Source organism: Sitophilus oryzae, unplaced genomic scaffold (assembly GCF_002938485.1).
Source record: "Sitophilus oryzae breed Bouriz unplaced genomic scaffold, Soryzae_2.0 scaffold_857_pilon_pilon, whole genome shotgun sequence".
Lineage (NCBI taxonomy): Eukaryota > Metazoa > Arthropoda > Insecta > Coleoptera > Curculionidae > Sitophilus > Sitophilus oryzae.
The window spans coordinates 3,816,135-3,839,651 of NW_022147480.1; the positions used below are offsets into that span (position 1 = coordinate 3,816,135).

At 30.4% G+C, this 23,517-nt stretch overlaps 1 protein-coding gene across 1 annotated transcript; it reads right to left on the reverse strand.

The window, feature by feature from the left end:
• Positions 1-2,904: 2,904 nt before the first annotated feature.
• LOC115889840 (zinc finger protein 480-like) lies at positions 2,905-22,002 on the reverse strand. Its single transcript, XM_030909917.1, has 5 exons — positions 21,972-22,002; positions 13,511-13,699; positions 8,204-8,302; positions 7,604-7,717; positions 2,905-4,791 (listed from the first exon to the last, which is right to left on the reverse strand). Exons 1-5 carry the CDS (start codon positions 22,000-22,002, stop codon positions 4,541-4,543), a joined length of 684 nt encoding a protein of 227 aa, XP_030765777.1. The 3' UTR covers positions 2,905-4,540.
• Positions 22,003-23,517: the final 1,515 nt, after the last annotated feature.

Consider the following 23,517-nt stretch of genomic DNA (forward strand, 5'->3'; position numbering starts at 1 on the left):
CGCTCTCCGCGCTTACAGACATTTTTCTTGTCGCTAAAATGCCGACAGAGAACGCGAAAGGACACAGGCATAAAATTTTGGAAACAAAATATGGCTCACATGCATGCCGATTTTTGGAATGTCATTTTAAAAGCCGTATGTAGAAAGGCAGACAAAAAGATCGTGGCTAAATCAGCGGCAGACAGTTATCAAAAGCGCGATATTACTCTAGCGTTTTCAGGGAACGCTACCCGCCTTGAAAATCGTGCATGTTCCTTTATATTTTAGAAAACTTTATACAACTGCCTGTTCACCGCAAATTTATCCACGGTATAATTTTTTAATCTACCATGCTTACGGCTTTACTCTATGGTTACGACCTTGTTACGACACTAAAAGAATGGATGCAAATACAGAAAAAAACAGGTGACTCATAAATCTTTATAAAAATGTCTTTTTAAATTTTTAAACTTGAACGGTTATTTTGGACTCATTTGAAAAACGGTAAAGAGAAAATATATTTCTTTAGTCGAGATACCAGCCCTGAACATATTTGCACTTATCCAAAACTCACCCTGTAAAGTAATATCGCGCTTTTGATAACTGTCTACAGCCGATTGAGCCACGAGTTTTTTCATCTACCCTTTTGCATACGGCTTTTTAAGTAAATAAATATGACATTCCACCAATCTGCATGCATGTATGCGATTATTTTTTTTGTTAAAATTTCATGCCTCTTTCGCGTTGTCTGCCGGCATTTTAGCCACGAGAAAAATGTCTGCCAACAATTTTCCACGTTTCTTAATAATAAATAAAAGCCCTTTGGCAATTATAACTCGTGTACCTTATAATATTTTTAGTGTCAAAATTTCACCCTTTCGATTGGCCACCCCCGCTTTAAGCCCCGGGATCGCGCTGGCAGACATGACTATTTCATAATGGCTACACATAAGGAGACTTCACAAGAAAAAATAGCCATGTAACGATGATAAGGTTTTTTATGTAGGTCTATTATAAGTGATACTGACTCACTGATTAATCACGATCTTGCTCAAACCATTCAACGTAAGAAGCTCAATTTTGGCATACAGGTTGATTCTAGGGTGTAGAGGTTCGATAAGAAGGGATTTTTCGAAATTCCATTTCCAAGGGGATGAAACCACCCCTCAAATATTACAATATTTTTTATTTAAAAAAAAGGTCAAATTTCCGAAAAAACGCTTAAACACGTATATTTTATTTTGTTTTTTTACATATTTTAAGATTTTTTAAAAATGTATACAGGGTGTTTCGAAAAATCTGGTCATTGGTTAATCACAATCCCGCTTAAAGCGCTTGACGTAAAAAGCTGATTTTTGGAAAACGGATTGACTGTGGGGTGTAGAGGTTCGATAAGGAGGGGTTTCTCGAATCTCAAATTCGAATCAAAGTCGCGGGTACACGCTAGTAATAGTATACAGGTATTAACACAACCAAATTATTAAAATATCATCATTTACTTCAAAACTACAATACATTGAATGGTATACTTATATTTAAGACGAACAACATTACTAAATAAAAAGTAAAATACAGGGCCTTTCAAAATTAAATTACTTAAATTATTTTGTTTCATGCTTAACTTAAAACTTACTAAGTTCATAAAAGATGTCGTTGCAGTCTGACATATTATGATCAGTTAGTATATAGATAAAAAGAACTAAACAATAATATTAACTATAATTTAATGCCACCCTGTACAAGAACGTAGTGTTCTCGAAATTATACTAAAATTATACGGGGTGATTTAGTTTTTTTGGAGAAAATTTTTAACGAAATTTACACAAACAAATGTATTTGAAGGAAAATAGATTTGAAATTATACACTTATTATCAAACAAACACTATTTAAAAATATATAACTTTTTTTAAGCGTCTCTAAAATTCCCGTTAAAAACTGAATCACCCTGTATATTAAAATTAACTAAATCGTTAATAAAGGTATTTTAGAATTACTATAATAATAAATCTAAAAACATGAAATTATTAAGGCACCATATAGCACACTAACTGTTGAAATCGAGTTAAGCACTAAAATGAGTTTACTATCATTGAAATAGACAGTGGCGTAGTTTACTATAAAGTATGTCTTTAGCTGCTTTATATTGGTTTCTATTTTTTGGGGAGTTAAGAGTAATTATGAGTATATATGGTAGTAAAAATGGTAGTAATCATTGTTTTATGCAAGTATTATATGTATGCTGCACTAGAGAAACATACAGGGTGTCAATCACAATAGTTGTTTATTATGAAAACTAGATGTTATTTATTTATTCAAAAAAGGGTAACTGTCTATTTTTATTAATTAATTAAATATACCCAGCTGTTTAAAAATGAATCGGACACCCTGTATATTATAAATTATCTAATAAATAGTGCATTATGGGTAGCGCATAAAAAAATTAACGCACACAATCTAATAAAGTAGGAAGAACTCTTGAATTTATACTTTTAATTGCTCTAAAGTCGTCCATACACTGCGCATATTTTGTATTTTTTTAACTTTTTTAATCGAAATACTTAAGTTTATTAATATACCTACATTTTTGCCAGAGAGTAAGTAACCGAATAAAAAAACAGCGAGAATTTGTTGAAATAAGAAAGATACTGTATATTGTGTGTATAATTTTGTACAAAATATTAGAAGGGTATGAGCTTCCTGTAATGCAGTTATCTGATAATTAATATCGCATGCATAATATATAATTTCTTTTGGTTATTAAAAACAGTTTAAAAATCAACATAAACTAATTTAAACAATAGACAATGCCACATAAAGAAAAAAAAAATCTAAAACTTATAATAAAAAGAAATATTAAACTTAAAATCTAATAATTGCAAATTTGTTAAAATTTATCAAAATTAAGACAATTTTCTCTAAAACTCTTAAAAACTAAAATTAGATACTGATGATTACGAAACAGAAAATTAAAATTAACATACAACGTTAAAATAAACTTATAAAAAGTAAATACAGCTGTCTCTTAGAGCTACAAAGTTATATCGTATGGTAATGTCTTCATGAAACAATCTTAAGGCTATTAGTCTATGTGGTTTTGGTAAAAATTAAAAACGAACGGTTACAAGACATAAATAAAATAAAATTACGGTTATTCGCAAAAAAATGTCCAGGGGAAAGTAAAGAGGTATCGATTAAAAGATAAAGAACTATTTAAAATACAGACACGTCTGTTAATATACCGGGTGCGTCTGAAAACTGGCTCACCCCTACAACTTTGTTATTTTTTAATCTGAAATGAAATCGAATGACACCTCTTAATATAAAACCTATTAGTATAGGACAAATAAGATTAGTTATTACATTCCGTGCTATTGAACATAATAATGTTACGTATTTAAGATTCTGGGTAAAATGTTAGGTTATGATGAGATAAATAATTAAATCGAGATTGTACGTGACTTTTTGCGAATTGAAGAATATTTCTTATAATATCTGGTATATGATCAAGTTTAAACTAATGAGTTTGGTAATTCTAAAAATAGTACTGCCATGTTTTTACGTAACTATACACAGTCCACCTCTATAACTAAAATATCTACAATTTTTTACCACTATGTAATCCTCCTTTTGTAAAAAGATGACATTTCAGTTATAAAAGCTTGACTATCGACTATTTTGACTATTGAATATAAAGACTAAGGAATCATTTTAATACTATTTTTATGTTCTAACAACAAATAAATTAATATTAAAAACGGAAGAGCCGTCATGGAATCCATTTTTATTTACTTTTTTTTTCATTCAAAGTATTTACTTTTTTTTGTGTTTATTTTGTATTCTTTCTTGTATGTTTGTTAATATATTTTATATGGATAAATATAACATCACTGAGATTATAGTGAATCAGGGAAAGAAACTTCAAAAATATAGTTACAGTGTACAGGGTTTCTAGACTAAAACGATGAAAAATTAAAAAAATAAAATTAAGAAAAAAAAATAAAAACTGAAAAAGAAAAAATGTAGTAAGAATTAGAAAATTAAAAGATTTAGTAAATATTATTTTGACGTATTTCATTTTTAACACTTTTTAACGTCAAGTCACTGAGCTGAAAATAAGAGAAATGACCAAATGAAGAATAAGGTAGAAGAAAGAAAATTCAGAGAAACGGTAAGAAAAAATATTTCAATAAAAGCTGTCCTCTAGCTTCTAGCTACCCTATCACGGTTAATTTTGATTTGAGCAAAAAAAGTATAGAGACCATTTTTATGTAAAATTTGACGCTCTATAACTTTTATTTGAACTTTTTTTTTCTAGTCCTTATCGTTTCTCCGAAATTTTGAAAAAATAATTCTATTTATTTATTTCACGCCTTCTCGGGGGTGAATTTAGAAAATCTTTCAGAATTCGTTTTTGGATCTTTCAAAGTAATCAAAAATTCAAGTTTTTACCAAAATTTCGTGATTGAAAGCCTATTAGTTCAATGTTACAGTATTTTCCTTAGTCTTTATATTCAGTAGTTTCAACATGACGAAAATATTTTCTTTCCTTCTCTCACTCATCTACGACGTGATATTTTTCTTATTAGTGTCGTCGTTAGGCACGGTCATGGTCAGTTCTGGATATATCGGGCTGTCCAGACTGTCTTCTTCACTTTTTATGCTCTCGTTGGTCGACGTTGCAGACGAATCTGCGTTTCTTTTCAAGCCGTACTTTTCAGGGTACTTCCTACAAGCTTCGCGCTTCATGTGAACGTACCAGCTCTGTTTTAAATTGAACAGTGTACCGCACAATTTGCATGGAAAAGGCGGAGCTGAAAATAAAAAAAATAACTAAAACGTTTGGAAAATTCGATAATTTTCAATAATTCTTTTAACAGCTAATAGCTGAAATAGTTACACAAACCCAAGGATACTATAGAGATAAGGATAGTTCGATTCCTATCTTCCTGCACTGTCAGTTTTTTTACGTCGTCTACTGATCGAGTTGAAGTTGGCGCTAAAGATTTTAGACAGTGACAGTTATTTTTGCATTTGACGGACGAGCGCACAGTGCGTTGGAAGATAAATTTAGCGGGACAAAAGCGTTTGGTTAGAAATAAGCCAAAAAATGTGTACTGATAAGAATAAATAGTAGACATTCCAATTGATACAAAAATGTATGAATATTCTTTGTATTTCGATACATTTTTATCAACCAAATTTGGTCGTTTTCTGCTCAGCAAGGCAGAGATCATACGAAAACAAAATATTTACAAGTGCTTATACATTTTATTAGAAAGCCAAATTATGTTGAAGATTGCCAAAGGTATGTACTTTTCTACTGTACGTATATTATTTGTTAAAATCCTTCGTGCCTTTGTTCTGCAGATATCAAACTTTCACTTTTTTTTCAAATAACGATATATTGAATGACGTAGATCTTTTGAGTTACCAACAGAGGTAGTCACAGTCACAGGGAGTTCATGCTTAACAGGTGAATGCCCAAAAAGATTCATTTCAATCGGATAGTATAAAAACAAAACAACTCCATCAAAAGGCACTGAGTTTAAAAAATTGTCTTAGATACTTACTATATATGAATTTACAATTACCGAGTGTTAAAATTAAAATTAAAATATCTATCTTATTTATCATTTTCAAATTAAAATATATTTTTTTAAAATAAATTATAGAGGGTGTCACAAGATTGCAAATTAATTAAAAAAAAAACTGCTAAAGAGTTTTTTGATATCATAATTTTATGTATTTGGCAATAGTTTACAAATTTTTTGTGTGTCATGTACGAATAATATCATAGTTTTATTATCTTGTATTTATTTATTAATAAATTAAGTTGTTAATAAATAAATAAATTTAACCATATAGTTGCTATATATTAGACCATTTGCTACGTTCTTAGATTTTAAGTCCCAAACATTGCTCTTGAGATTTTGTCCCGCTAGAATAACCATCCGCCGCACTGTGGAGCACTGGTCAGCGCGTGACGTAGCATTCCACGGCGACTACGACAGCGGCGATTTGACGCGATCGAACAGTCCTTTAGAATATATACAGTCCTTGACACAAACCATCATTTGTAGTATCGTAAACTGGGGTAACTTTGGTACGATTATTAGGGTTTTTCGTTGACACAGTCGTTGTAATATGTAATTTTAGACGTAAATAGATGTAAAGAAGCATTTTGTACTAAAGGACACACAGATACATACAGGGTGTCCCACTTAAGATGGATACAAGCCAATATCTTTGTTGTTTGTTGAGGTTTTCATTTTTGGCAGGAGGCGTAGGCTATAAGACGTACATTTTGCCCAGGGTAAGAAATGCGATACCTCATAGACGTACGTTTTAATGGGGTTTGATATTTTTCGAGTCAAGAGCAAACTACCCTTAGGACAGTATTTATTTCAAATCTGATAAATTATATTGAATCCTCCTTATCTAAGATACTTAATAAGTTCTAAGTTAATCTAAGTTCTAATTTTGATAAATATTGATACAGGGTGCGTCATTAAAATAAGACATTTTTATTTTTATTATTATTTTTTTAAGTACTTACGACGCCACTGGATAAACAATAGGTTTATTATCAATAACCAATGGACTTTTTGAAATGTTTGTAAACATGCAGTGTTCAATGCAAAATGACCAGATTGGGTTATTTAGTCGTATTTTAATTACCATTTAATAGCATGTAGTAGAGATAAACTTTATTTTTGAAAATGACGTGAAAATATGAGGAATGTTCCAAAGTTTTATGCTGCAGTCACAAATATACCCCAGTTTATGGTATTTTACAAAAAGTAGTTTGTTTTTTAGTTTCCTCTTGCAGCAGAGAAGTACTAAGCCGTTTTAAAAAATACTAAATAACATCATATAGCGAGATGTTTGGACTGCATCTCAATGTCTCCAAGACCAAACTATTGGTCTTTTCTAACCTCTTTCCAATAAATGCACACCTGCGTGTCAAGGGACAAACAATCGAACAAGTGACCTCAATAAAGTATTTAAGAGCTAACATCAATAGTCAGTGCGACCCGAAAAAAAATATATTTTCAAGAATTGAGCAAGCGAGAAAAATCTTCGTAAGAATGAAATCAATTTTTACAAGACGAAACCTCAGTGTGTTACTCTATGGATGTGAGAGCTGGACACTGGATTCACAGACCGAAAAGAAGCCTTCGAAATGTATGTGTACAGACGGATGCTGCGAATCTCATGGGAACAAAGAATCACCAACGATGAAGTACTCCAGCGCATGCAGAAACAAAAAGAGATACTGAACACCATCAAGGAAAGAAAAATGCAATACCTGGGCCATGTGATGAGAGGTGGTAGATACGAAATACTTCGCCTCATAATAGAGGGTAAAGTGCAAGGGAAAAGAACTCATGGCTGAAGGATTTAAGAAGATGGTTTGAAGATAAACGCTCGTCTGCGAAAATCTTCCGGGCTGCAGTTTCCAGAGCTACAATTGCCATTTGGATCGCCAACCTTCGGCAGGAGAGGGCGTGATAAGCAGAAGAAGAAATAAAATCAATCAAAATGGCATTTAATGGCTGTTTGTGTAACGATTTCTTTATCATCCAGTATAGAAAACATATTATAGAAAATAATATTTCTTACCTGAATATACTTTGACTTGTTCACAAACTTTTCTTTTTACGTGATATTGCATTGCAGTGATCCCTTTGAACAGTTTGCTACAAACAGGACAAACCAGCTGTTTGGCATCTTCCTCTAAAAAATAAAAAAGTATAAGAAAATCAAAACTAGTTATCCAAAAAAAGTTTTAAAAGCCATATAAAAAATTTATATCGGTTACAGTAACGCATGTTTGTTACATGCTTGAGACGTAAAATCACGAATAAAAAAATGAAAAACCAGCCTTTAACTTGAGAATTACAGCAATAACTGAAGAATAGTAACAAATTCCACAGGCCTATCTAGATAATCTGATAATTCGCTGATTGAAGAAATAGGAAGATGCGTAACACTATGACAAACTAACCAATTACGTGACCCAACTACAAAGAGAGGATGTAAGGAAGGCTACACCCCGTAATTGAAAATGCAATAATTTTGGACAAATGTGTATAAAACATATCATTTTTTTAAGGTACTTTTAAGGTATTCGTGTCTGTCGATATTTGATTTTTTTTTTAATTGTATAAAGATTATAAGTATTTTATATGACTTTTTACAAAACAATATGTTTATTATTACCTTTTTTCGGTTTTGTACACACATTATTCGTAACATGGTATTTCAGTGAGGCTAAATGTTTAAAAACAGCTCCACAAGTTCCACAAAAAATCGAATCCCCTACAAAAACAAAATTGTAAAAAGGCAAAACATAAAAAAAAACTAAATTCAATTGGACGTTAGTTTCCTAAAAGATTCTTTAAATTTCCAAATCTAGAGTGCTATAAGTTATTCTTTCTCCATAGATAAAACAGAATTAAAAAAGGTTCTAAAGAAAAATTAGTTGAGGTTAAAATGCTATTAATTCATAATAATACTTTTTAAGGTAAAGGTTAAACAAGTATATATACAAAAGAAGCATACAAAAGACAATTTTGACCCAATCCATTTAAAGAAACTGAAAAAAAAACACACAACAGTCAGTTTGAAATTATTTATTTCAATATTACAGATTCCAGAAAAAAATACAGTGTTTATATTTTCTATATAAGTACAGTAATACCCCGCTTTACGCTACCCCGATTTACGCGGTTTGGATATTACGCGAAAAATTGGATATACTTATATAGGAATTTTACCGCCGACCCGACGTATATCCTTGTGTATTCTGTTTCAATAAGAACCAAGTTAGTTTTATGGTTTTGTTTAAGAGGCCATAGCTCATATCACACGTTAAACTACATTTTTTTATAGCATTCGTTTACTAGTAAGCGTGAGTGAATTAAAGTATATGCTTTAAAAAGAGTAATAAGCACATGTTTATTTTGTTACCACTAGATACCTATAATTACGTTACATTTAAAAATATATAATTAATTATTTATTTTAAATTAATATTAATATTACTTTTATAACAAAAAAGTATTTTGAGAAATAAGATATTTTCTATTGTCTTAACTGTTGCTTCTTTGGGAAAGTATACAACCTATAATTATATTAGATTAATACATACACATTTGAACCCCGTTATAAGCGATTTCCACTTTACGCGAATTTTTATAGACGGCATTTACCGAGTAAAGCGAAGCATTGTTGTAAGTAATACCCCGCTTTACGCTATCCCGCTTTACGCTATCCCGCTTTACGCTACCCCGCTTTACACTGTCCCGATTTGCACTGTCCCGATTTACGCTGTCCCGCTTTACGCTGCCCCGTTTTACGCTGTCCCGCTTTACGCTGTCCCGCTTTACGCTGTCCCGTTTTACGCTGTCCCGTTTTACGCTGTCTCGTTTTACGCTGTCCCGCTTTAAACTACCCCGATTTACGCGGTTTCAATATTACGCAAAAAACTGGTAGTGTTATTGGTAATAGGGTATTCTACCGCCAACCCGGCGTATACCCTTGTGTAGTCTGTTTACAAGAACCAAATAAGTTATATAGATTTGTTTAAGAGGACGCATAGTTGATATCAGGCGTTAAATTACAGTTCTTAGTATGTCGTCTATTCGTAAGAGTGAGCGTAAAATTATGACCCTTAATACTAAGTTAAAAATTATAAATCGAATTTAGAACGGTGTTAGAAATTAAAAAAGACAGCGGAATAAACTCTATGCAACCATTGTCAAAAACAAAAAATGAATTAGTTCATGCTTTAGTTACATGCTTTAGAAAGAGTAATCTATACTAATATATAAAATCCTTAAGTGACTAACTCATTGATTAATCACGATCCTGCTCAAACCACTCAACGTAAGAAGCTCAATTTTGGCATACAGGTTGCTTCTAGGGTGTAGAGGTGCGATAAGAAAGGATTTTTCGAAATTCCAGTTCCAAGGGGGTGAAACCACCCCTCACATATTACAATATTTTATTTAAAAAACGGTCAAGTTTTCGAAAAAACGCTTAAACACGTATATTTTATTTTGTTTTTTTACATATTTTAAGATTTTTAAAAAAAATTATACAGGGTGTTTCAGAAAATATGATCATTGAGTAATCACGATTCTGCATAAACTGCTTGACGTTTAAAGCTGATTTTTGACAAACGGACTGACTGTGGGGTGTAGAGGTTTGATAAGGAGGGGTTTCTCGAATCTCAAATTCCAAGAGGGTGAAAACGCCCCTCAAATATTACAATATTTGTTATTTAAAAAACGGTTAGTCTTTCGGGAAAACGCTTTTAATTTACGCCAAATAATTTATTTTGTTTTATTACCTATTTTGAATTTTTTTAAAAAATCATACAGGGTATTCCAAAAAGTTAGATAATTGATTAACCACGATTCTGCTTAAACTGCTTGACGTAAAAATCCTATTTTTGGCAAACGGATTTTTCGAAAGTCAAATTCCAACGAGATGAAAATACCCCTCAAATATTACCAAGTTATATAATAATATCGCCATATTGTTTTTTCTCATGCTGACATAAATGTGAGAAAATTTGATCCAGTTTGTATGTTAATGGAAATTCCTGCTTTGGTTTATCATCACCATTACAAATGATTAATTCGACGCGAATAGAGTCGCGGGTACACGCTAGTTTTACTATATAGGTACCTACAATTACGTAACATTTAAAAAAATATAATTATTTATTTTAAATTAATATTAATATTATTTATTTATAACAAAAATATATTCTGAGAAATAAAATATATTGTATGGTCTTAACTGTTCCTTCTTTGGGAAAGTACGAAACCTATAAAGATTAATACATACATTTTTGAACCCGTTATACGCGATTCCCGCTTTACGCGGTTTTTTACAAACCGTATATATCTACCGCGTAAAGCGGGGTATTACAGTACTTAGTTATAAGATAATTTCTCCATTAAATCCTCGTATTATTTCAACGAATGATTTCGAATCATGTGCAAGCGGAACTGGTCTTTTCTGTTTCCCTGGTATGTACAGTATGGACAGACAAAGCTAGGAGTTTTCGCGCATTCGTATTTCTTATGCCGCGTCAAATGCGATTTGTTCTTGTACGTTTTGCCACAATTCATACATCTATGACCATATAAAATTTAAAATTTTACTTTATTTAGTCTTATACCGAATATAACCTTAAAAATATTAAAAAATAAATTACATAAAAACAAAATATAACTGAAGTAAAATTTCAACAGATATAATATTTACTGTTAAAAGGTATGTTTTATTCTATTGTAATGATTGATAGAATGTGTTCTGATCAGGTGTCCTCTGAAATGGTCCTTTCTTCTTCCTTGGTATGCACAGTATGGACAAAAAAAGCTGGCGGTTTTGCCGCAATCGTATTTCCTGTGCCGGCTCAGATGCGTTTTGTGTTTGTAGTTTTTGCCACACTCTGCACACTTATGGCCAACTAAAATTATTATTTATTTAGTCTTATACAGAATATTAATTTTAAAAAATAATTATACAGGCTGAGTCTTAAATAAGTGCAAATATTTTTAAGGGTAGTAGATTTCGACCCCAGAAACACGCCCATGAGGTTTTTTTCGCGAAAAATTCTTTGGATTTTTTTAAAATTTTTAGTTAAAAAATACGATATCCTCATAATATGGCAACATAGGTAGTAATTTCACGAATAGTTTTGAGACGTTTTTGAACAATGAAAGTAGGTCAAGACAAGCGGAGATAAGCCGAGATAAATCGAGATAAGACAAAGTTAGACGAGGAAACACGATCTTAACCTGCTTCGGACTGTTTTTCGTATAGTGTAGAGGGTGTATTATACTGAATATCAGGTTTAAAAAATAAATTATAATATATTTTTATAGATATAATATTTAGTGTTAAAAATTATGTTTTATGTAATATTCGGCAGAATGAGTTCCGATCAGATGCCGTATGAAATGGTCCTTTTTTCTTCCTTGGTATATACAGTATGGACAGAAAAAGTTAGCGCTTTTGCCGCATTCGTATTTCCTGTGCCGCATCAAATGCATTTTGTAGTTGTATATTTTGCCACAGTCCGTACAATTATAAGTATCTAAAATTTTAATTTATTTAGTCTTATACTTCTACTAATCAACCCGGGATCATTCAACAAAGTTGAAGAATAAAACATTTTTAGCTAACTGTATAACTACAAACTACTTAAATGAAATAAATAAAACATGTTCTGTACTAATATCTTTATTTATTGTTTTTGGTTGCTCATTTGTTTGTTTAAATATTCGCCCAGTCACGGTCGAAAAGTGTTAGTACACTCAACAAGGGCCTTATTTTGAAAATCGAATTTGATCTTGTAAACACTGGTCTAATGTTTGCTATTGCTATATTTACTAATGACATCGAAATTGATTTATTTAGAGGTCATTGATATTTTACTATAAACTAGCTAAATATTTTTGAATATTATTTTTATTTTTTTGTTCTTTGACATTGTAAACATTTATAAATATTCATTTTAACAATAAGACTGACAATATTATTTGTATAATGTTTTGTATTATCTTTTGTTTGTTTGTTTTGTGTACCTTGTTTTTTTACTTTGTTTGTTAGTTTACCTTTGTCTACAAATTGAAAAACTTTTTGACAATAAAGGAATTTATTTATTTATTTGTCACACTGAACCACAAACATCGGCACGAATGGACAGTAAAGATATACAAAAGGTATAACATTTAGTGTTAAAAAGTATGTTTTATTTTGTTGTACTGATCTACAGAATGAGTTCTGATCACATGTTCTTTGAAGTTATCCTTTCTTCTTCCTTGGTATGTACAGTATGGACAGAAAAAGTTGGCGGTTTTGCCGCATTCGTACTTCCTGTGACGACTCAGATGCGTTTTGTGTTTGTAGTTTTTGCCACACTTTGTACACTTATGGCCAACTAAAATTTTCATTTATTTAGTATTAATGTAACAGAATATCAGCTTAAAAAAATAATTATACAGGCTGAGTCTTAAATAAGCGCAAATATTTTTAAGTGTAGTATATTTCGACCCCAGAAACACGCCTATGAGGTTTTTTCGCGAAAAAAATTTTTGGATTTTTTTTAAATTTTTAGTTAAAAAACACAATATCCTCATAATATGGCAACATAGGTAGCAGATTAAATTTACAAGAAAGAAAATCTAGAAAAGATCCAGTGGTCCTGAAAATTTTAGTAAAAAATATTTTTTTTGGTTTTTAAAGTAAATTTTTTTTAGGACTTTTTTCAAAAATTGTAAAGAAAAAAAATGTTTCTTTTATCGAGATCTACCAGCCCTGAAAATATTTGCACTTATTTATGGCTCACTCTGTATAACCCCAAAATATAGCTAAGTTAAAATTTTAGCCCACACAGATAGAATATTTAGTGTCAAAAAGTATGTTTTATTTTGTTGTACTGATCTACAGAATGAGTTCTGATCACATGTTCTCTGAAGTTATCCTTTCTTCTTGCTTGGTATGTACAGTATGGACAGAAAAAGTTGGCGGTTTTGCCGCATTCGTACTTCCTGTGACGACTCAGATGCGTTTTGTGTTTGTATGTTTTGCCACAATCCCTACATCTAGGGGTTTTGCCGCAATCATATTGCCTGTGGCGGCTGAAGTTCGTTTCGTATGTGTATGTCTTGCCACAATCCGGACATTTATAAACATCTGAAATTTTAATTTATTTAGTTATATTATATATTGAATATCTCCTGTAAAAATAAATGACATAATCCAGATATACAGGGTGAGCCAACGATAGAGTAAAGTCCATTATCTCATTTGTTTCGAGGTTTACAAAAAAATGTTAAATACAAAAGTTATAGGGAAGGTTAAGATACACATTTTGAAATTATTATGGAGTATACGGGGTGCTTCAAAAAAGTGTGGCGGATATAACATATGTTTTTTTAAATACAACACCGTACTTTTTATTTTATTTTTAGATTTTGCGTAAAATTCTATAACTTTTTTGTTTATAATGTTATATACCTAAAACTAATAGTTTTTGTAATATTTAAATTTGTTTATACAAATGTTAAATTGCAGTGTGGTAAAAAGTTGTCAGTGGTACCATTGTTTCTGAAGTTGGAATACCAAAATTTGGTATGAGAGTTCTATAGAGATTAAAAAGAAGATATATGTATATATATTTCAGTTAAATGTTACAGGGTGTTCAAAATATAATTATGAATTTCAACTATTTAAAATTAAAAAATCTCAAATTTTTTAAATGGTACACCCTATATATTTTGATTTTTTCTGATAGATTTTGCAAAGCTCTTCAACTTTTATTAAGTATGTCATATACCTATTTTTAATAATTTACGATTTATTTCAATTTTTTCTATTTTTCCCCATATATCTTTAATAAAATTACGCTATAACATCATAGTTGCCATGACAAAAAATAATAATTATTATCAAAATTTCATCTGTTAAGCAAGTTAAGAACAAAAGGTGAATTGTAGTTTAATTTGTTGTAATAAGTATAAATGGTAGAGGTAGAGGTAATTGTTTCAGATTTTCCTTAAAACGGATTAGTCAATGTGACTGATATACAGTACGTCTGCTGGATCTGTGTCTATGAAAGGAATGCGGACAAAAAATATTTAAATAAACAGCAATTTATTTTATAGGTCGACTTAACGAGTACGTCACCGCAAATCGCTCCGCCCACTCATTTTATTGGCTACTTGCAAATTTGTTGAATTTTTATTGATGGGAGGCGTCGTCTATTTTTTTACGAAAAACATCGAGAAAATATCGTTTCCCCTCTCACGGATACCCCGTAGCTACAGAACGAACAGACGTACTGTACACGAACAAGCCAAAATAAACATATTTTTGGTTCAGTACTATATATTATATAGTACTTTGCTAAGTACTATAAGAATAGATGTAGATTATCTAGAAAACATTTTCATATTATATTATATTATAATATTTTCAGTGTGTAATGAACGGTTTCGGGGCAGTAGTAATATTGACTTAATGAAATGAATTATAAACCAGAATTACTACGAGAAAAAAAAATTACTGTATGTCGAAGAAAATTTCAATATCAATAATGTCGTCAACAATTAGGTAATATACGAGGGGTAACACTTGGGTAAAAAATGTACATGTACTGCCAACATATCGTTTTACTGCCAAGCGACTGCCAATGATTGCCATGTAATTATTATAGGCGACTGCCGTAAGACTGCCAATGACTGCCAGCGGCTGCCAAGAAAATGTACAGGTAATTCCAATAGTGAGACACCCCTCGGTAATATAGTTAGTATTACCCTCGGTATTACCCTAATCGCGGCTATTCGCCCCGACGGAAAATCCAAGTGTCATCTTTCATAATATAGAAATACACCAAGACATCCACGACTACGATTTTAGTTTATTTGAGTAAAGTTAATTAATATTAATTAATAATAACAATTGTAACTAACTATTAAACTATTTGTTAAAAATAAGTAATAAATATTTTTGTTTTGTCACAGCAACTATGATGTTATAGCGTAATTGTATTAAAATTTAGGGTAAAAATAGAAAAAAAATGGAATAAATCGCAAACTATTAAAAATAGGTATATGACATACTTAATAAAAGTTGAAGCGTTTTGCAAAATCTATCAGAAAAAATGAAAACATATAGGGTGTACCATTTAAAAAATCTGAGATTTTTTAATTTTAAATAGTTGAAATTCATAAATATATTTTAAACACCCTGTAGCATTTAACTAAAATATCTTAACATATATCTTCTTTTTAATCTGTATAGAACTCTCATACCAAATTTTGGTATTTGAACAACAGAAACAATGGTACCACTGACAATTTTTTGCGACACTGCAATTTACCATTTGTATAAACAAATTTAAATATTACAATAACTATTAATTTTAGGTATATAACATTATATAAAAAAAAGTTATAGAATTTTACGCAGAATCTAAAAATAAAATAAAAAATAGGGTGTTGCATTTAAAAAGACATATGATATAGCCGCCACACTTTTTGAAGCACCCTGTATACTCTATAATAATTTTAAAATGTGTATCTTAACCTTCCCTATAACTTTTATATTTAACATTTCTTTGTAAACCTCGAAACAAATTAGATAATGGACTTTACTCTATCGTTGACTCACCCTGTACAGGGTGGTCCGAACTATATTCCGGAAACTTCGGCAACATATTGTGCAGATAAAAATAGGTAAAAAAGTTCGTATCAATATATGTCCTAAAATGCTTAGTTTCGCACATACAGGGTGTAGAAGTTTCATTTTTATTTCGATTTATTCCAAATAATTTCTGAGGTAACGTCAATATTTGGATGAAAAATGGTGTCTAGGAGTTATTTGACATGGGAAATTTGATTTTGGTGTCAATATTACACCTCTTTGTATTATTGTAACTTTTCGTCTGTACCTGTATAAAACTAGTGAATAAAAAGGTCTCTTAGTAAAAATCACTACGAGTAATGGTTCTCGATTCATTCATAGTAAATGTTCAAAGTGACCACTATTCATTTCAATGTAGACATCTGATCTTCTTCTCTACGATCTGCGTAGATACCCTGTGGAATATCCTTGGTGTTGTCCGAATTTGATCGGAACAATCAGTAATGCGTTGCCGTAGTTGCTTTTCAGTATAAATCGGCACTGATCAAACCAAATTTTTTTAAAACCAAAAAAGTTTATTTCGTTTTTAAAGCAATAAGATGTTTTAAAAATCATGAAATGTTGATTCTTTAATTAAGTATTTGAGAACTACTTGGTTACTTCTGAACTGCCATAACTTTCATAAGTTTATGTTGATTAACCAGTTATAGTCTGTAAAACGAATAACTTTGAATTTGACAGTTCCCGCGGGCTTTTCTAGTGTTAATTTTGTTAGGTTAGCAACTTGCGGCCATGCTGACGCAATGCCGTCTCTAATAGAACAGCCTCGGAGCGAGATTTATGACGTCACGCTAGTTACATACTGCAGATTAATATATTGTAGAATACATGGAAAACATAATTATTCCTCGTATTTTTGGTTTGTATTTTAAAAATGATATAGTTTACATAAAATATACATAATATATTATACAGTTAATATAAACAGTTAATATAAATAAGTTAATATAAAAAATATATATACAGTTAATAAATAAAAACGCTGATTAAGTTTTCATTTGTTTTTTATCATTATTTTTTTTTTGGTTTAAAATAAACGTTTCGGCTAACATTATAGCCGTGCTGTGTCATATGATTTTTTTTTCATTTTAAACCAACAAAAATAATGAAAAACCAAATGAAAACTTAATCAGCGTTTTTCCCGAACCTAAATCCCAAGAAAATCAAAAATTTTAGAATAATTTTACATATAAAATGACAGCGATCTTTATTTCATAGCCATGGCTGACGCCTTTTTTTCTATGATATTGTATTATTTGCTAATATAATTTTTCGAACATTGATACTTGCCAAATATACATATAAATTTTGTGAATGCAAATAATAATACATCACTATTAGTAGATATTGAATGTTTTTTTGTTAAATTAAATCGATTTTCAAACCAAAATTTAAAATATATTTTACATTTTACCCAATATCTTATGTTTCATTATTTGTATATTGTAAAACATTTGCTGCATTTGTATGGTTCATAGTTTATTTACCAATGTATTTATTGCTATAAATAGGTATATAATATATTGTATTTATTAACTGTATATTATGTATATTTCATGTAAACTATATCATTTTTAAAATACAAACCAAAAATACGAGGAATAATTTTGTTTTCCATGTATTCTACAACATATTTATTAATCCATAGTATCTAACTAGCGTGACGTCATAAATCTCCCTCCGAGGCTCTTCTATTAGAGACGGCATTGGTCTGATATTTAGAAATGTCAAAAGCTGATGACATTTGACTTTTGACAATTATGCCATTTCGTGTTGATTTTTGCAAGAAGAGGCAGACTTGTGACTTGTTTTATAATTTTCTTTTTCTATTTCACGAAAGTAAAAAGAGTTACCTATATGATTCGTTCAGTCACTCAATTTAAAGAATATCAGTAACTTTATTGACAGAGGGATTTTATATTTGCCATGTTGGTAAAAAATAACGGTCAAAGTTCAAAGTTATTCATTTTATAGACTATAGCAACCCATCGGAGCAAACGCTTTGCCTAAAATTTACGATGTGCAACAAGAGTACCTCTATTGTAGGAAAAAGTATGTAGTTTTCAAAAAATGAACCCACGTTGCAAAAAAAATAACCTCAAAAAAGTTATTCACGAAACAACCCCCTACCCTTGCAAATACTACCCTTTCCGCTTTTCCAAATAATTTTTCAGTATCACCATTTGATTTAGGGTCAAAATTTATGGCAGAAGATTTTTTTTCGAAATTTTATCTCGTTTTTTAAGCCTACAATTTCAAAACAACCGTTTTTTAAATTCATCCTTTCAGTGTCCCTAACTCCCTTAATATGCATTTTCCGCCCTATACTTATAGGAACTTTTTTTTACTATTTTTAGGAGTACTATCACCCCCTGATTTTTTTACACCAATTCAATGACACCCTGTATTTATCAAAAATAGTAGATAAAAAAGTACTTTAACAGGAAGGGTAGATTAAATGATACTTTAACAGCGAGGATAGGTTAAAAACTTTATTTCTTCTCGCACGTTTTTTAATTGCTTCCATTTTTTAAAATTTTTGTATTCCTTTTCATAAGTTATTCGGGATTTAAATGGAAGTAGTTTGGATATGGCGTTTGTCGCCTCAGCCTGAATATCTGTTGGTAATTTACTTAATTCGTTTTGAACCATTTCTGGCTCCAATTCAATCAGCAATCGACACGAAAGAAAATTAAAAAATATTGACTCAAAACTAAAGAGACAGCTTCATGGTACAAAGTATACAAGGTATGATATTGCGCAGGTTGGTCGCTACGTCACAGGTGATAACAGGCGCTATTGGTCAGCACGCCTCGCGCGCCAGTTCAAATCGTCAAGATAATCGTCATTGAATTATCGCTAAGCAAGTTACTGTGGAGCAGTGCGTAAGGAGTCGGGCTAGGAAGCGAGAGACCGGAATTCGAATCTCGGCTGGGACATAACTTTTTATTTATTTTTTAAATACTGTTGTATTCTATAGTTTATTTTTGTAGTATAAAAAAAGAGCTCTTTATTCTGTTATTTTTTAATCTCCCGTATTATTATAAATTGATTGTTGGTACAATACCTCATTTAATATAAAATAATATTCTACTTTTTGAAATGTATCGGGCCCTAACTGTACCTAAAAGTAATATATTTTTAGTGATATACCATATTGTAAACTATTTAATATTTCAGTCACTTAAAAAGTTAATTTGCATTGAATAATTGCCTACCATTAAAGGAAATTTGAGCTATATAATCCTTGATGGGCATATTGTGGGTATGCAAATACTTCCTCTAAATTTTGGGGTTCGTTCAACAGATTTATTCTCAAAACCAGAAACATCTACATATAAAAAGAAGCACAGGTCACTAATTATAATAAACGTCACCCTTGGAATTACTTCCACTGATTATAATAAACTTCACCCTAGAAAGTTTTACTTCTATCACAATTACAATACATTCATCTGCATTGGCATTTTCTACTTTTCGATGGGAAACAATAAACTTCCCAATATTTTTTAAATGATGTAACAATTCCTCTTGTGGTTACTTTTCCATAGATATCCTCATCTCTGTCCTCATGTGAATTCACAAGCAAGCAATGAACATGAAAATTTATTGCCATAAACATCGCAAACTAAAAACCTAATAAACAGTTTTATATCGAATATAAAAGTAAATTTAGTATTCTTACCTATTATCGTCCAAATCCATGTTAATAGATAATTATTATTTTTAAATATATTTTTGGAACTGCTGGTTTTAGTAATTATTAAATTAAACGAACTAAAAAGTCTTAAAAATAAACAATTCTTAACCATAACCCCAAAAAATGCAGATCTCCTGTCAACTTCCTTTATTTTTTATTTATTCATTATTTACCTAGTGACGTCACAGGTGGTATGCGCGAACTGAACGAAATTGGAGCCGCTATCGATCATACCTTGTATTCTTTGTACCATGAGACAGCTTTATTTATTTGTCAAATTACATAGAAACCAACGCCAATCCAGCACAATATTTTATTCGTAACAAATTCCTTGGAATAACAATTTCTGAATATTTTTGAAAACGTGACTCGCTATGGAAAAAAATGCTGTTTTATACATGACGATAATATACAGTATGGGCAGAAAAAGTTAGCGCTTTTGCCGCATTCGTATTTCCTGTGCCTCATCAAATGCATTTTGTAGTTGTATATTTTGCCACAATCCGTACAATTATAAGTATCTAAAATTTTAATTTATTTAGTCTTATACTTCTACTATATCAACCCGGGATCATTCAACAAAGTTGAAGAGACATTTTTTGGCTAACTGTCTAACAAATTATTTAAATGAAATAAATCAATTTTCTGCACTAATATCTTTATTTATTTTTTGGTTGCTCATTTGTTTGCTAAGATATTCGCCCAAACACGATCGAAAAATAATACCTAAATAACCTATAATTTCAGCCAACATTTAGTGTTAAAAAGTATGTTTTATTTCATTGTATTGATGGACAGAATGAGTTTTAATAACATGTTCTCTGAAATGGTCTTTTCTTCTCCCTTGGTATGTACAGTATGGACAAAAAAAGTTGGCGGTTTTGCCGCATTCATACTTCCTGTGACGACTCAGATGCGTTTTGTGTTTGTATGTTTTGCCACAATCCCTACATCTAGGGGTTTTGCCGCAATCATATTGCCTGTGGCGGCTGAAGTGCGTTTCGTATGTGTATGTCTTGCCACAATCCGGACATTTATAAACATCTGAAATTTTAATGTATTTAGTCATATTATATATTGAATATCTTCTGTAGAAATAAATGACATAATCCAGATATACAGGGTGGTCCGAACTATATTCCGGAAACTTCGGCAGCATATTGTGCAGATAAAAATAGATAAAAAAGTTCGTATCAATGTATGTCCTAAAATGCTTAGTTTCACAGATACAGGGTGTAGAAGTTTCATTTTTATTTCGATTTATTCTAAATAATTTCTGAGATAACGTCAATATTTGGATGAAAAATGGTGTCTAGGAGTTATTTGACATGGGAAATTTGATTTTGGTGTCAATATGACACCTATTTGTATTATTGTAACTTTTCGTCTGTACCTGTATAAAACTAGTGAGTAAAAAAGGTCTATTAGTAAAAATCACTACCGAGTAATGGTTCTCGAGATATTTGGAATCGAAAATATCAATACCTGTCATCATTGACATAAATTAAACATGTTGACTGAATAGTTATTAGACTGAAATCATAAATTTGAAATGTTTTTGTGCCAAAAGTTCAATAGAAACTGTTTTATCATGATTTTTTGGAAGAAAAAATTATGATTAATTTAAAAAAATAAAAAGTTCCCAAATTTATTATTTCAGTCAAATAATTATCTGCAAAATAAAAACACTAAATCACCACAATACACCAAAACACTTTTACTTTTACACTGGACGCGCATTTCGCTAACCATGTTAGCATCATCAGCAAATGATTATAAACTCAGTAGTTTAAGTAGTAACACCAAAGGTTCCAACCCTCAACTGTAATCAAATAATTATCTACTCAACATGTTTATTTTTTGTAAATAATGACATGTATTGACTATTTTAATTCTAAATATCTTGAGAACGGTTGCTCGTAGCCATTTTTACTAAGAGATATTATTTACGAAAAAAATGACGGAAATGTATATTTTTTCACTATATAGTTTTATACAGGTACGGACGAAAAGTTGTTACCCTTCAAAACAGTTAAAACACATATAGGTAGCGTCCCTTACAAATAGGCGTCATGTTGACATCAAAATCCATTTTCTCATGTCAAAAAACTCCCAGATACCAATTTTCATGCAAATATTGACATTATTTCAGAAGTTATTTAGACTTTTCAGGGAATAGAGTTCGGACCACCCTGTATAGTGTATAATAGCGCCACTAAAGTTTTTGGTTTCTCGATTTTTATATTTCATGGCACAAGAATTGTCGAGCAGAATTTCTCGATTTTCTCGAATATCTAGAGAAATTTTGACATTTTTAATTAGTAGTGGGAACTATCGAATGAATACTATCGAAACATTCGATAGTTGCAATTCATTCGAATAATTCGATAGTTAGTAAGAAAACATTCATTTAAAACTATTCGAATAAAAATTATCGAATAGATCCGTCATCTGCCTTGAAATATTGTATTCTAGTAATTCGGCAGCATAAACCATTCATTTATAAAATTCATTCATTTATGAAATTCATTTATTCGTCAGGATCGATTATAAAAAATATTAACTGAATTTTAGTTGTCGCCCGGCGACGTAGGTTTCCAAACCCGACAGCGGTCGGTGGCAATGCTATGAAAGAAGCCGGCATCTTTGATTTTTTGCGGAGTCAGATATAGATAACGACACATTATTTTTTTTATTGAGGTGCTAGTATTTACACAGAAAATACATTATGAAGGGCGCTGTTGCCATATTTTGGTATTAGTTGATATTAGCAAAGAATATTATTGTTTGGCTTTAGTTAGTTAGGGATAGTATGTCTATATATTCTGAATTTTTTTTTATTAATATCCTGTTGTTACACTGCAATAATACTTGTTATTTTGGATGTAAGAAAATGATTTTTAATGTTTTTAAGCAAAGACTGGTTTAATAAATAATAATAACAGTAATAATTTGTTATACCTATTAACAACAAAATTTAAAATGATTTAATATAAATATTTTTTTTAAGTATTAGCAAAATATAAACAACAAATTAGATGTCAAAATTATTTATATTAGATCCTATTTAAAAATAATATAGTCTCTAAATTTTTTGGCAACGTTGGTTTATTGAATAATAATAATTACAGAACTAATTTGTTATATTAACAACAAATTTTAAAATCATGAAATATAAACATTTATTAATTTTCTAATCATGCAGTGTAATGGAACGAAAATATAAATAAAAAATTAGAAATCAAAATTATTTATATTAGGTGCTTCATATTTCTATTTAAAAATTATATTTACTTTTACTGGCATTTACTTTAAAAAATAAATGAAATATTTCTTCGCAAAAAACTACATGTAAGAGAATTAGCATAAACAAAATACAAAATCGTTAACTTTTTTTTAAAATTGGCACCTGTAAAACTTTCATTTTAATTTTCTCACCCCATAGTTTGAGTTCGATAACGCCATTTACTTAACCACATTACTTAAATATGATTATTAAGTTCAGCTAATTCATATTATTAAAACATCTAAAATACAAATATGTATTTTTAAAATTAATTTTAAGTTCATCTCATCTCTCTTAAAAATTGCTACTTCTCAAAATTTC